The 16,113-nt window shown below is 35.9% G+C and overlaps 1 protein-coding gene across 2 annotated transcripts in view; it reads right to left on the bottom strand.

Annotated features, from left to right (window-relative positions):
• The window catches only part of mbc (dedicator of cytokinesis protein myoblast city), a 643,249-nt gene that overhangs the window by 372,848 nt on the left and 254,288 nt on the right, over positions 1-16,113 (bottom strand). For both annotated transcript variants that reach the window (XM_090391142.1, XM_090391141.1), the window contains exon 15: positions 13,426-13,524. In XM_090391142.1, the coding sequence (XP_090247268.1) occupies positions 13,426-13,524 (99 nt within the window). The remainder of the gene's footprint in view (positions 1-13,425; positions 13,525-16,113) is intronic.

The raw sequence follows: 16,113 nt of genomic DNA on the forward strand, positions 1-16,113 counted from the left end.
AACTGTTTCACTCACTCACTGCTCTTTGAAATAAAAATATAGCTCTCACTCCTTTCTTAAGCAAATACAAATTTAACTTTTAAGGATACACCCCCTGTTCTCTACCCACTTTCCATATAATGAAAAATTTCATCAGTCGATAACTTATAACACCCTTTCAGAAGTTTATACACCCTATCATACCATGCCTTTTTCTCCTGTTTACCAGTGTCAGATACTCTCAATCTGTCCTCATAATCCTGATATCATCATCATTGTCGCTCCTCTGCATCCTTTCCCACAGCTTCTTTATTCCCTATGCACTCAGGAGACCAAATTTGTGCCCAGTCATTTGTATCATGGTCTTGTAAAGAGGCAAAATGACTTCCTTATCCTTATATATATATATATATATATATATATATATACAGGGTGTTCGGGATAAATTTGACAGTTTCGTAAGGAAAAAGAAAATCTTCTTTGTATCTATTAAATTTAATGAATTGACAAAAAAACATTACAGGCAGAGTTAATTACAATACTATCAACAAGATTTACTCAAAATAACCACCATTAGCATCGATCACAGCTTCAATTCTGCTTCGGAACCTCGAACAAGCTGATGCTACAGTCTCCCTGGGAAGGGCCGCAAAAACTGTTTTAATTTTATCCATTAACTGGGCTTTTGTATTACTGGAAGTGCGATTGGTGTCTTTTTCAACTGCGCCCCATACAAAATAATCCATGGGGTTAAGGTCTGGGGAGTTTGGAGGCCAAACATTTGGACTGGTGAAGTCGTAGAAATTTTCAGACAACCATTTTTGACTTTTCCCAGAGGTGTGGCAAGGGGCCGAATCCTGCTGCCATACATACGGCCTACCATTGGCTACCCTTGTTATCCAGGGCTTGACTACAGTTAGCAACTCCACGAACAAAGCCCGAATTCCAATGCCAGGGTTCTTCAACACCTGTTCCTGCAGATTTGCGAGGAATTCTGCTGTACGAACGCAATCAGATCGTCTGCTAGGGATCTTTCTTCTTGCTACATCCTCGTAGTCACCATTGCAAGTCTCTAGTTCATGCCTGATTGTTTTTACTGTATTCAGGGAGCATTGGGCAGCAGTCGTAATATCCTTATTTTGATGGCGGGCACGAATCATCATGATACAAGTTATTCTCTTCCATGATTCAGGTGGGTTCCAGCTATCCATCCTTTCTGACATCTTGTATATGAATGAAGAAGGGTCCAAACTTTTAAATGAAGAGAAGTGTGTGTTAATACATGTAACTTACGGAAAAATATAATTAATTATAAATATGTCAAATTTATCCCGAACACCCTGTATATATGACTACTACTATTAATTCGGGGTTGGGATATGTTCATTTTTAATATAAACTGACTATAAACCCGAGAATTATAAGAAATTGAGATTTATTTGAAAACGCAACATGTTTTGTCAAGATTGACTTCATCAGGCGTTAAGAACATAGAAAAATATTAAAAGACACTGAAATAAACATTGAGACAGACACTCTAAAGCTATACAATTATAAAGTTATGATATTCGACTGTAAATTACAGTCATTATGAACTTGTGCTATAGTCCGTGTTAAAATTCTATTGTTGTACACTTGTGCGTGTGTGGAACCATGCGATCTCCAGTATCTGATAGTAGAGCTGAAAGAGTCAGGCAAATTATAGCTGAGATTATTGCTCATATGAAGAGGGTCCAAGGTGATTTCTTTTGGCTCTGCAATTCGGCGTTCTATCTCATCATGGCAAATGTGTAGGTTTGAAGTTGTTGTCCAATTTACTTCATGTTGGCGGCTTTCGTTGTTCGTGTTTATTGAAAACAGGACATGGCCTGACAGGGCAGTTTCTCTGGTTCCCTTATAAGCAATGTCTCTCTGGTGCTCCTTGAGACGTAGGAGAATAGATTTCTCCGTTTGGCCATAGTAAGGTTTTCCGCACTCACATGTGACTTTGTATACACCTGGAAATTGTAGAAGGTTGTGAGATTGTTTATAGTTGCTGAAACTTGATCTTATTTTTGGAAGAATCGAGAAGCATGTTTGTATGTTGAATTTCTTTAAGATTCTACTCAGTTTTTTGGATAGTGTGCTGATATATGGCAAGAAGATTTAACCTTTGGAGTCGTTCTGTGTCTCTATGTTGCTACGTTGACGGTGGGATAATTGTTTGTTGATACTTTTCAAAGAGTAGTCATTGCTTTTAAAGGTCCATTTAAGATGTTGTAGTGCTTTTTTTAGTTCTTCTTCATCTGGCAGTACAGATCTTGCATGATTCGCAAGAGTTGATATAATACCCAACTTTTACGCTGGATGGTGATGTGAGGACGCATGCAAATATCTATCCGTGTGTGTGTGTTGGCTTTCTAAATATAGAGACTTTTACTGATTCGTGCATCTTGGTGAGTTTAACATCAAGAAAACAGAGGGAACTATTTTCTTCAATCTCCATGGTCAATTTTATATCCTGATGGAGGTTGTTTAAATGGTTGAGAAACCTGTGAAGATTCTCAATACCATGCTCCCATATGAGGAATATATCGTCCACATATCTAAGCCAAATTCTTGGTTTTAAACTAAAAGAGGAGATTGCCTTTTGTTCAAAATCCTCGAAAAAAATGTTGACTCTATCTGACCTTTCTGACTCTATCAGATATTGGAGATCGCGTGGTTCCACACACGCACAAGTTCATAATAACTGTAATTTACAGTCGAATATCATAACTTTATAATTGTATAGCTTTAGAGTGTCTCAATGTTTATTTCAGTGTCTTTTAATATCTTTCTATGTTCTTAACGTCTAATGAAGTCAATCTCGACAAAACATGTTGCGTTTTCAAATAAATCTCAATTTGTTATAATTCTCGGGTTTATAGTCAGTTTATATTAAAAATGAATATATATATATATATATATATATATATTAATGTTCATCTCAACATTGCAATTACTCTCTGGGATGTAGTTACAATTTTTGCAATGTTATCTTTGAACTTTAAATTTCTAGTCATTGTAACTTCAAGATCTCTAGCCCATCATTTTCTTGCAGAATAATCCCACCAACATAATGCATCACTGGAAATTTCATCATGCCAAAGTTCATAACTTTATACTTCCTAACACTGACTGAGTTGACAGCTATTATCATTTGTCAACTGTTCCAGGTTATTCAAATCATTCCATAAATCATATATACCAGTAGATAACATCCCTAATTGTCCTGCCTATCTTTGCATCATCAGCAAACAACTGAACACTCCTGTTAGGTCCTTCCCAATATCATTAATGTATATACAGAACAACTGTGGTACAAGGACTGATCCCAGGGGAACACCACTAGCTTCATATCCTGACCCCATACACCACTTTCCGATACTTGTCCATTAGCTACTCACAAGCCAATGGTTTATATTCAATCCCATATTCTCTAGTTTATGCAACAGCCTTTCATGTGGTATCTTATCAAATGACTTACAAAGTCCAACAGTATCATAGTGTATCCATTTCCTTTATCAAACTTAGATGTAACATTATTATAAAATATGAGCAACTTACTAAAATACTAGACTAGAGCCTGTGTAGCTCAGTAGAAGTGGCGTTCGAATCTAGTAGCCGGCTAGAGGAACTTTTTCTAAGCCTTTTCTTGACCGGTTCCAGAGTTAGTCGATCTCTGGCACAGGCTAGCGGGTTTTTCTTCCCCAGAAACTGGGGTTTTTCGTCCTGTAAACTCAAGAAAATCGGCCATCAAACCCACATTATTTTCAGACATTAAATATATTGTGTTAGGGACCACCAGATGGTGGCACTTACTAGCCACCTTCTTCACTGAGTGCTGATTAATTAGTGATAGCCTTGGGCCAGCTATCTCTGATTGGCTACCAGTGGAGACTGAACTGCCCACTCCCACTCAGTCTCCAAAAGTTAGATAGGGCTAAGAAATGGCCTCGCCTACTCCCTATACGGGGGAAAAAAAAAAAGAAAAAAAAAAGCGTTAGCTGATTTTTTGAGCTGATACTAAAATATGCCCACGCTTTAAGTATTTTTTTTCTCCTCCAAAGTATAGCTTGTCTGCTAATCCACTCCTGCATGCAAGTTCTTACCAATTTCTCTAAAATCTTCACTAGCACTCCAGAGATTCAATTCTTGTGGGATCTTTCTTTCCTGATTTGAGACTCAAGTTATATAGTATGGAAAAAAAAAATAAAATAAAAAAATAACAGTACTGAAATAACTACAATGGGTTTATTAATATATGTTTACACATGATGTTATGTACATCTGATTATCAGTGAAATCTTGGTTGAATAAAGCATTAACGATAATAGCATATGTGGGCTCGAAATGGGTACTTTTCTTTCAAGACAGGTTTTGTAGCACAACATGCAAAGATTCTCTGTCATCTTGGAGAACAAGGGCATATTGTGTAATTTCATCCCTTAGTTCATCAAGGTTTGGAGACGAAGCACAGTGGAATACCCATTCATTCAACATACCCCAAATGAAGGCATAAAGTGATGTGAGATCAAGAGAAAGTGAAGGTACAGGAATTCTGTGAACCTTGAAATGAGCCTCCTGGGGGGAAGAGTGTTCTGATAAATAGGCTCTAGAACCTATTTATCATGATGTGCAACAGGTTACCCTATCATGTTGGAATATATACCTGCACATGAACTGGAATGTTTTTTGCATGACACATCCTATGCAAATCCTGGGTGAACAGAACCAACACACTCTTGATGCAACATTTGCTATTTAATGTCACAGTTACACCAACCTCTTCAATGAAGTAGGGCCCAATTATACCATGGCAGAAACTGCACACCATGTGATGACATTCTCACTGTGAAGAGGTCTCTTGGACAAATTCAGGTCTCAAGAAGCCAAAAAACTGTAGGTTCATCTGTTTACATGACCACTTAGTCTAAGATGGGCTTTGTCCGAGAACCAGACATTATGTAAGAAGGATGCATCTTTGTAGAGATTGGCCAGCACGCATGCACAGTATTCCTGCTACGTAGCATAACCCACTGCTATTAAACACTGACACACCTGAATGACGTATAAAAAATGACCTACATCCTTAAGGATTCTCTGTAGTGACTGCCTAGGTATCCCAAGTAAAACTTGGGATACCTAGGCTGTTTGGCGTGATTCTCACTTGTGTTAACAGTTTGTAATCTCCTGAATGTCCTTTACCATGCAGGAGAACACTATGACACAATTGCTTGGGGCACACTTATGGAAACGACAAACAAACTGCTTACAAAAATGTTGTAGGCTTGGACCATTTATTCTACCGACTCCATATGAATGAAAATAATGCTCAATAATAAACGTCTTTTCATCCAACGTCAACACCACTGCTACAGCTAAATGTAATGGCATAGACTCTATGTGTGCTCCTCTATTAATGTGCATGCAGTCGAATGGCATATCTCATAGTGCATGTACTGAAGGGAGTGTTGAAGTTCAGTACTATTTTTTTTTTGCTTCATACATACGAATGTGTCAAGGAAAAAACCAATTTGATTAAACATTCCTTTAGCATACAGGTTGGTTCATATGATATTTGTTCATATTGCTGAATTCTTATCCAGGTTATGCAGCAGCTTTTGACCTTTATTCTCATACATTTCTATCATCCAATGGATGGCAGAACTTAGCAAAGTGAGCACTCATTATCCGAACAATCTCATCAGCTAAAATTCTTTAGAATTGCCTTAATCTGCAGAGCTAATTTTATTTATTTATTTATTTTTTTTTTAAAACTCTGCTTCAGCTTTCTATATAGCAATGTAACTTTTCTAGCCTGCACTTTATATATTTGATATATTTCCCCCCCTCCCCACTTGCTCTTTGAACTCTAGGGGCACATTCAGATGCTGCCTTTTCAAACATGCTTAAATTAAGTGTTTTCATTTGAATTAATATACCTTCTAAGGTAAAGGTATATTATGATCTATATTACATTAAACATACACTTAATGTAATATAGATCATAATTAAATGTTACAAATGCAATTCTTGTAGAAAGGTTTATACGTTGGTACCACATGACTGTTAAATTATTTAAGGAATTTACAACGTATACTGGAATATTAATTAAAAGAAACTTTAATAAATACTTCCTATATTTTGGCAGTCACATTGCCATCTTCAATAGGAACATACAACTATGACACATGCACTACAAAAAGCAAATGAGACAGATGAGAGAAACTACTGTTGTTCCTAGAGTCCGAATGGTGCCCCATAGCAGGCTATATTGGGTTGTCTTGGCTGTTGGGCTGATGTTCTCGTGATGCAAGCTTCCTGAATTTGGGGAAGTCTCATGCACCCAAATTTGTTGAGGTTTGGAAAGTTTTTTTAGAGTTGAGGCTGATTCTACGAACAATCTTTCATATTTAAACTTGCTGCGGTGTATTAACGTGGCTTTCTTCCAATGTATTCTGTGGCGGGTATCCAGAGCATGGTCTGCAAGCCCAGAGTGGCTGTACTGGTGAAACCGGATGTAGTCTTTATGTTCCGAAATTCTGACATTTGCTGTCCTGCCTGTTTGGCCAAAGTAGGACAGTTTACAGCTGCAAGGGACCTGGTATACCCCAGGTCCCTTGCAGATCTAGGGGAAATGGTTGGTCTTTACGCGTGTTCTCCTAGTCGAAGAAAACAAAGCTATTCAGGCGTTATAGGAGCTTTCTGACATGCTGAACCACAACTTTTGGACAATTCTCTATGACGTCTCGTGTGCTTCGGCAACAAAAGAATTTGAAAAGATACGAAGTCGGCACATCAAAAAATTTGAAAACTTGAAAAAGGACTCTACCTCTGAACCGCAACAACTTCTCAACACTGTAGTTAACCTTTCTTCCATTGCTCTGAAGCCTGAGGCACTCAACATGTGGCCACAATTTCGCCATATCTCCAAAGAAAATACCAGCAGAAGAAATAATGATTCAAATAGAAAACGTGGTATCTGCAACCTTCCAAACCACATTGCCAACAATATCAGACTGGATGTAGCCGGTGTTCTCACCAAAGCAAGACCACCTAAAACCAACATATCCAAAGATGAATATAAAGCTCCACAAGAATGAAGAAAAGCAAAGAAATAGTAATCACCAAAGCGGATAAGGAAAATGCCACTGTGGTTCTCAACCAAACATATTACACAGGTAAGTTTATTGCTTTATTGTTAGATCGGGCTACCTACCTCCCTACTGAGTATAATCCCACCCGTTCTCAAATTAGAACACTCCAAAGGCTTCTTAAGAAGGTCACTTCTTGGCCTGTGGAAGTTACCAACAAACTAAAACCTTTTAACTGTAGACCTCCCCGAATATACGGACTTCCAAAACTACATAAACAAAATGTGCCATTACATCCCATAGTGGATGGCATTGATTCCCCCCACATACAAATTAGTCAAACACTTAGCCAAAGTGCTCACACAATACTGGCAACACACCATCGCACATAAAAAACTCAGCCCACTTCAAAGCCAGTATAGAAAACCTCTCACTCCAATATACTGACATAATGGTCAGTTTTGACATCTTCTCCCTATTCACATATGTCCCACTCAAGGAAACCTTCCAAAAGCCAAATTTCATCCCAATATCTCAGCCCTATTTCAGTTCACAATGAACTCAGGCTATTCCGTTTGGCAAGGAAAATTCTACAAACAGATAGAGGGGACAGCCATGGGTTCACCACTCTCCCCACCCCTGGCCAACTTCTTTATGGAGACTTTTGAAGAGAAAGCCTTAATCTCTGCCACACAAAAACTCACTGTTTGTCTTTGCTACGCTGATGATGTATTTGCTATTTGGCCACATGGTTCAGATACGCCCCACTCCTTCTTAACACACTTAAACAACCAACAACCCAGAATCCAGTTAACCTTGGAAAAAGAGGAAAACAACAGTCTCTCTTTCCTAGACACTCTAATCATTTACCAGCCTGATGGATCCTTGGTATTCTCGGTTTACAGAAAACTCACCCATACAGGCATATACATTCACTAGCAATTTCCCTTCCTTCCTCATAAGAATATGGGGTTATAAAAACACTATATAACAGGGCAAAATTAATCTGTTCAGATGACAATGCCCTAACCACTGAACTAAACTACATCCTTAATACTTTCATAGCCGACTACAACCCCCCCCCCCCAAAATATTAAAACCAGATAACCACAGCCCCCCCCCCCCCTTTTCATAACAAAGATTACACTAAATCCATCACCATTCCCTATATCTGGGGAACCTCAAAAAAAAAAAATAACCAAAATCTTAAAAATATATGACCTAACTTCTTGTTACAAACCATATAAAAAATTGGCATCGCTTATCTGCTCCACCAAAGACCAACCACTTCCCCCTAGACCTACCTGGGGCTGGTGGTGGGGGGGGGGGGGTATACCAGGTCCCTTGCAGCTGTAAACTGTCCTACTTTGGCCAAACAGGCAGGACAGCAAATGTCAGGATTTCGGAACATAAAGACTACATCCGGTTTCACCAGTACAGTCACTCTGGGCCTTGCAGACCATGCTCTGGATACCTGCCACAAAATACGTTGGAAGAAAGCCACGTTAATACACTGCAGCAAGTTTAATTATGAAAGACTGTTCCTAGAATCAGCCTCAGCTCTAAAAAACTTTCCAAACCTCAACAAATTTGGGTGCATGAGACTGCCTCAAATTTGGGAAGCTTGCATCACAAGAACATCAGCCAAACAGCCAAGACAACCCAATATAGCCTGCTTAAGGGGCACCATTAGGACTCCAGGAACAATAGCAGTTTCTCTCTTCTGCCTCATTTGCTTTTTGTAGTGCCTGCGTGCACGTGTCATAGTTATATGTTCACATTGAAGATGGCAATGTGACATTGCCGAAATATAGGAAGTATTTATTAAAGTTTCTTTTAATTAATATTCCAGTATACGTTGTAAATTCCTTAAATGATTTAATAGTCAATAGTTAAAAATGCAATACTTTATTGTGTTATTTTTCCTAATAATGCATTGTTTTAATCTCTATCATATAATTCCTAACACAGAGACAATGGTTATTTGCACATAATTATGTCTGATTACTTGGGTATTTACTCTCTTCTTCCTTTATGTTGATGATGCTATACTGAGTTTTTTTCTATCTACATTGGAGATAGAAAAATTCATTTAATTACAAATAAAAGCAGGTGTATCAATATAAGGACATGAAACATTTGCATTCTACTCTTTTTTAATCGCACTCATAAAGGTTGAAAAGCATTAATAGTGTGGGTGGGATAAGGAGACACTATTCCAGAGACCAAAGATGAAAATTTTTAAGCTGCTTCAAGGTTTCTGATAATGTTGGTGAGAGAGTGGATTTGTAATCCATTTGGCCAACTAAGCTAACATTTAGAAATTACTGTTATTATGCAAGGTCAAAGAACCTAGATAAGTCATCCTATTACAAGGTACTCCTAAAATTGGAAGCCAGCCATTAAAATACACAACATGTGGAAGGACCAGATAAACATTTGAATTAGAAGATTTAAGGCCTTAAAAAAACCATATTTGTGTAAGTTACAACAATCAAGCTGACATGAAGTTTAACATAACATGGGTGATTATGATTAAAAGGATTTGATAATACTGTTCTGGAGGGGTATTTAAGTATTTGTGTGAATTATGTTTACAAATATGCATCTTTTCACAGTCTTATTTATTTATTTATTTTACTATTCCTGAATATTCTGAAAAAAAAAATGCAGAAAACAATCCGAATTTAAACAGCTGTTTCAAAATGGGTATCAAAGAACATATGTTCTCAACTATTCTTAATCAGTTTAGAAAGACAATAAATAGTAAATGTAACACCCAGTTTCTAGGTGGTTTAGTAATTCTGAAACTACTTCTAAGAGGAGAAATTATCATTATTATTTTCTGAAGAGAGAAGAATCATAATTTTAACTATACCAAAATATGTCAAGAACTTTTATGGAAATAAAATACCGTGTTTCCATAACAGATTCATTTATAAATAATTTGCCTCCTCTGCCAACACCATGAAGCTTTTTGAATACATAATCAATGCCAGTTTAAGAGACATTGCTGCTATATCACCAAATCAATGTGGCTTTATAAAAGGTTGTGGGATGACAGATGCAATTCATCCCATCCACCTACTGTATGCCGACAATGTCTTGCTGGCTTACAAGATCAGAGCGGAACTTGGAATTACTTGTCAACCAGTGTGGAAAACATGACGACTTCGGTTTGTGACTTAACCTGACAATAACTGAATATTTAGAATGTTGCACCCAAACAGATGGCACAATTCTAGTCAATGGTACTAAACTTACTAAGTCCTCTAACTTTGAGTACCTTGGATCTTGTGTAACGTCTCATAGTAGTATCCTCCCACATGCCAGAACACACACACACACATTAATGCTTCCTGGCTGAAATGGTGCCAGGTCACGGGGGTCTTGTGTGACAAGAAAATATCCCAATGACAGTCATTCAACCAGTTGCACTTTGTAAAGCAGCGTGCTGGCCTGTAACAAAACAGCATGAACAGGCACTATATGTTATGGAGATGCAGATGCTCCAATGGACACTGGGATGCACCATATTACAAATGATGACATCCAAAAAACTCTTGGTGTTGCCACAGTCCCAGAGAAGATGACCTAAAAAAAGACATGCGGACCCATGAGTGTATGCCCTACTGTTGCTGCAAACTGAATGAAATGGAGGGCCAAATGCAAAACAGCAGACCCTGCACCAAGCAGGACATAATGCTAGGAAGAAGAAGAAGAAGATGAATTTATAAATAATTTTTTTTTTGTACGAACACTAATATAAATATATTGAAATAGTATGTTTTGAGTTGAGACTAGTATTTCTGAATACATTTTATTTAGCATCACCTGCTCCCTTCAGACTCAACTATAATAAAGATATTACTGTTGACTAACTATTAAAAAAGATCAGTGTAGTTCAGATATACGGAGAGGGGGGGGATCTGGAAAATTCTGATAAACACCTAGCACAAAAATAATATTAAAGTAACTGATATCACCAGAAGAAAGAACATACTAGTAGCAGACTTATGAAGGTAACTTATGTTCTTATATTATTATATGCTTGTATGTTCTTTCTTGTTGTTATATCATTTGTTTCAATATCATTTTTGTTCAAGGTGTTTATTAGAACTTTCCAGATCCCTTCCCCTCGTAGTACAGGAACATGTACAGTAAAAATATCATTTATTGATCACTTAACTATTAAATATTTTGGAAAGAATATCTCAAACTATCTTCAGTGAAGCAAAGCAAAAATGTAAAATAATTGGATAACCATTCCAGATATATATGCCATAGGAGATAATGTGCATAAACAAAAAGCAATGTGTGTAAATGGAATACAATGATGAATGCAATGAAGCATAACACATGAAAACCCATTAAAGCTTTACATCTTTCCAAAACCCATGTTCATTCAGTGTTAATGCTATGCTGAGCTTAACTGGACATGCATTCAGTTTAGCAGATATAGTTTTAGAGTTCACTAATAAATAGAATGGCTAGTTTGTAATTAGATCACACTCACAGGGGGGGGGGGGGGATCAAGTGGAAAAGAGACATGAGGTCATCCATGAAAGCCATTTTGGCATGGATACTTATCAAGAAGAATTCTGAGGCCCTATCACACAAAATGAAAGTAATGTTTATCCATGCCAAAAGTGCGGAAAATTCTAATATTGAACAGCTATAATCATTCAAGTATTCCGCCTGAACAACTAGCCTCTTGTTAAACATTCTTACTTGTTTGAGGTCCTCATTTCACCGAAGGTGGATTGAGCTATTACATCCAAAATATCTCATGTTACAGCTTAGTAGTGATATTTAAGTAAAATGTGTTTTATTATTTTATTAAGCTCCTCATGTCGTCGACGTGAGGAGCTTAAGGATTTTTCTCAGACATAGCAAGTTAGCTGGTCTTGGGTGTGGACTGCAGAGTTTTTCTCCCCAGTTTATCTGGGGTTTTTCCTCCCACAAGCAGGCAAACAGACCGGGAGGTATAGGGCTAGCCACCTTATCCTTGAGACGGGTACAGCATAGAAGAGCTAAGATAGCTCCGTAACAGGCCACTAGGCCTAATACCAGAAGGGAAGAAGAAGAAGTGTTTTATTATATTTTTATTATTTATTTCATTATTTCACTATTTAAGTAATATTTAAGAGATCAGGCAATCTTTTTAGTGCTTAAGTATAAAGTCAAAGTGATGATATGACCATAACTATTCTTCTAGAGATATATTAGAAATTAAGTGAAATTTTGGAATGGAAGATACAAGGAATGAATTATTTAGTTTATTGAACAAAAAAGGAAAGATGAAAGATGAGAATTAAATAAGTACAGACAAGTAAAAAAGACTCACAGGAAGTGGCTTGGTGGAATGAATCTTCATGGTCTTCCACTGATGTCCGTAAACCATGAATGGAACTGTGCACAAAGGATAGCAAATAAAGAGCACACAAATACCAACTATTTTTTATATTTTTAAAATTTTCATATTTATATGAAAATGCAAAATGATGAGATATGTTTGAAGTTGAGATGAGACATTCTGCTATTCTTTATCAAAATCTCAGAGCCCCTGTAGCTCAATAAGTAAAGACAACACCCTTTGGTTGGAAAGACCCAGGTTCAAATCCTGGGATACTAAGCACTTGTATGTGATCTTTCTGAGTAAGGGTGGGTGGGTGGGTTTGCTGGTCTGATACAGAAATAACAAAGTTTTTCTTTTTCCTGGAAACTTTTTTTTTCATTGTGCAAGACAGAATGAAAAAATTTGCAATTCTCCAGTAAAACTAGCTATAAAATACATTTATTGCACACAGTGGGTTGTATACAGATAGAATTAACTACCCCTATCATCAGGTATCTAGATAGCCAAGCTACTCAACTGTGACAGGAATGTGAGTCTACAACTAAAGGGAATAAGTATGTTATCAAAATCTTATGCATAAAATGCTTCTGCGGACAAGTTTCAGTGTTGATGTTATGCTGACCTAAACTGGATATGTGTATTCAGATTAACAGATGTAATTTTAGAGTTCACTTATCAATGGAATGGCTAATTTATCCAAAAAACAAGAAACAGAGATAACAGTAATGTTTCCTTCTTCTTGATATTTCTTCTAATAAAAGAATAAAATTACCTTTCACAAAGCTTGTCTGAAAATATTCACATCAATACAACAGAACCAAATATGATGTGCTTAAAAAATAATAAAATCCATATCAATAAACATTTTCAAAATATAAAGTAAAATACTGTTTCAATTAACCAAGAAGACAAAAATTTTGAGGTTTTCATTTTTGAAGCAAAAAGTACATTTCATAAAATAAAGCTGACCTTAAAGGTTTCCATCCATTTTGGTTTATCTTCATGATAGTAGATTACACTTCTATATTCATTCAGAGGTTCACATCCAGCTCCTAAACTAATCACTCCCTTAAAAATAAATATCCACAAAATCAGAAAGAGAAAAAAAGTTATGTAAGTAAATATTATGTAACTAATGTACCAAAAAATAACAGTATCACAAATACTCATGTAATATGATGAGATACGAAAAACCTGTTTCTTCAATGTGGATGATTTTCATGCTCTAACAGAAAACTATAATTCATTATTAACCCTACTGCAATGAAGTATTATTATACATGAAGCTAATGGTAAACACCTAGCGAAATTATTACGAAAAGTTTTATATCACACAACTGTTTTGCAATTTTCCATTTATTAATAACTAAGTCTGCCTCCCCCTGAGAAAATACATGAATGCTCTGGTAATATCACCATATGATGCTAGCTTTTATTTGGTTGGAAGTTTTCACTTAGCCATCTGGAAGGAGTAATAACATATTTACTAATATGCAAAATTATATAACAGGGATGGCAGTTATGATCTGAAGGGGTAACAAGATAAAACTGAAGGAACAAATGGTTACTATTATAATGTAGTAACCATTTGTAAATTTGATGAAGACTGAAGTTTTTGAAAGATATCAGCATAGTCCTGCAAGCTTTATGAACAAAAAACTGTAGATATAAATTTTTTTTTTGTTTGTTTCATGTGGATAAAAATACAAGATTTATTAGATCCTCAATTCATTCTCTCAGATCATGTTTATATGAACATTATCATGATTGCAATATTTCCAGCCCCAACCTTTTCAGCAAAACAGAAAGAAAAATCACAAAAAAAAACAAAAAAAAAAAAAAACAGCCACGTTAATAAAAACTGCATCAGCGGAATGGTGTGCATAATATGCCATCCAGATCCTAGAAAAGAGAAAGTCACATTCATACATTTTCAACAGAATGAAATCAAATTATAATTCCATGAAAAATCTTACAACGAGAACTGACCATCCAATACACTTGCAGAGATCTTAGACCTTGTATAATCTCATCCATGGCAATTAAATAAAATAAATAACACTTTCTTTCTTTCTTTGCAAATTATTCAAAATGGCCAGCAAGCTGTAATTGTTCCTATATAATCATAGTGATTTGCAATGTAGATTACACATTATTAGTAAGCAATTAAATATTAATTATACTGAAATATAAACATTATCTTCTGAAATTGTGAATTAAATTTTTCAAATTGCTTTTTGTATTATTTCCATTTTAAGTTCTCAAGTTTGGTGAGTCAGTTGTAAAAATTGACATGAATAAAGAAAATTCATCAGAAAATTATCGTGGATATTCAGAATAATTAGTTCTTCTGGAAAATGAAATAAAGTTTTTTTAAACTGATAGTAAAATTAAGATAATTGAAGACAAGAACTGTGCCCATGTCCTATTTAAAATTCTAAATTATGCTCTGGAAGTCTAGGTAAACATTCCTTCATTCGGGTTTTATACAATTCTTTCATTCCTTAATTTCGATTTTATACGTGGCAATTTGACTGTCTGCTGTTAAAGCAGGTAATCAGGTAAGATCAGTTTGATTTGCTTTGGTATTTCACTGAATACCAGCAAATAACTTTTAAGTTGACTTTAAAAAATAACTGCTTAAACTTAATTTTTTTTTATGAAGAATTTATTGAAGTGATAAACTTCAATATATTTTTCTTTGCTGATTATCAGGAAGTTTATCATCTCAACAAATTATTTATTGAACTTATACACTTTCTGGTACTCAAAAACACTACACACAAGCAAAATACAGTGAATTTTTCCCACAGAAAAGTTTTTTGACAGTCTGATTTAATAATATTTGTCTTTAGAATATAACTGATGTGTGTGTGTGTGTGTGTGCAAGTATAAATTCTGGAGAGAACTCATTCCACAGATTTAATGGAATTATCACCATTGTAGAATGAAATTAAATGTTAATTTAATGATCATGATATTTCATCGCTGTGACAGATACATAAGTTTGCACACTGATAACAAAGGAAGTGGAAATGGTTAGACTTAGAGCACTCAAGTCCTATGAGAGGTGTCCTCTATATGTGGTAGCTGAAAGCCTTAGCTTGTTGGCCAATTTCCATGGGAATTTCGCACATCCATAGTTATTAAGGTGGCTTAAAGAAGAGCCACAGATCTAGAAAAAGTCATCAGTCTTTAAACTTGATATGAGAAAGGCACCATATTGTTTTTATAATTTTGATTCTGTTTCCAGAAAATGTCTGATGGTCTGTTGATATAGTGATGATATTGTGATTTTTTGAGTTCTTTCTAAGCAAACAATGGATGTTTTTCTAGCCTGTCCATAATAAGCCAGCTGTGTTGGGAAGTGTCCTGGATACAGGGAATATATGCTGTGGGTTGAAGGGAAAGAACATTGACTATTTTATCAATTATGCTGGAATCGTAGCCACTTGGTTAAGCAGATGTGGCAAATATGACTCAATTCACCTATGAGGGATAGAAAATAGTTCAATAAATCTGTTAGCCAGTGTTCTAATGAAACCATTTTTTTTTTTTTTTTTTGGATGTGGGGGGAGTATGCCTGTGAATATATCAGATATGTCTGCATCAAAACATAACATTACAGGACCTAGAAAGGAAAGATTACTGTTTTCT

This window comes from Typopeltis vanoorti, chromosome 4, assembly GCF_054136105.1.
Source record: "Typopeltis vanoorti isolate ZY-2024b chromosome 4, IOZ_Tvanoo_1.0, whole genome shotgun sequence".
NCBI classification, from domain to species: Eukaryota; Metazoa; Arthropoda; class Arachnida; order Uropygi; family Thelyphonidae; genus Typopeltis; species Typopeltis vanoorti.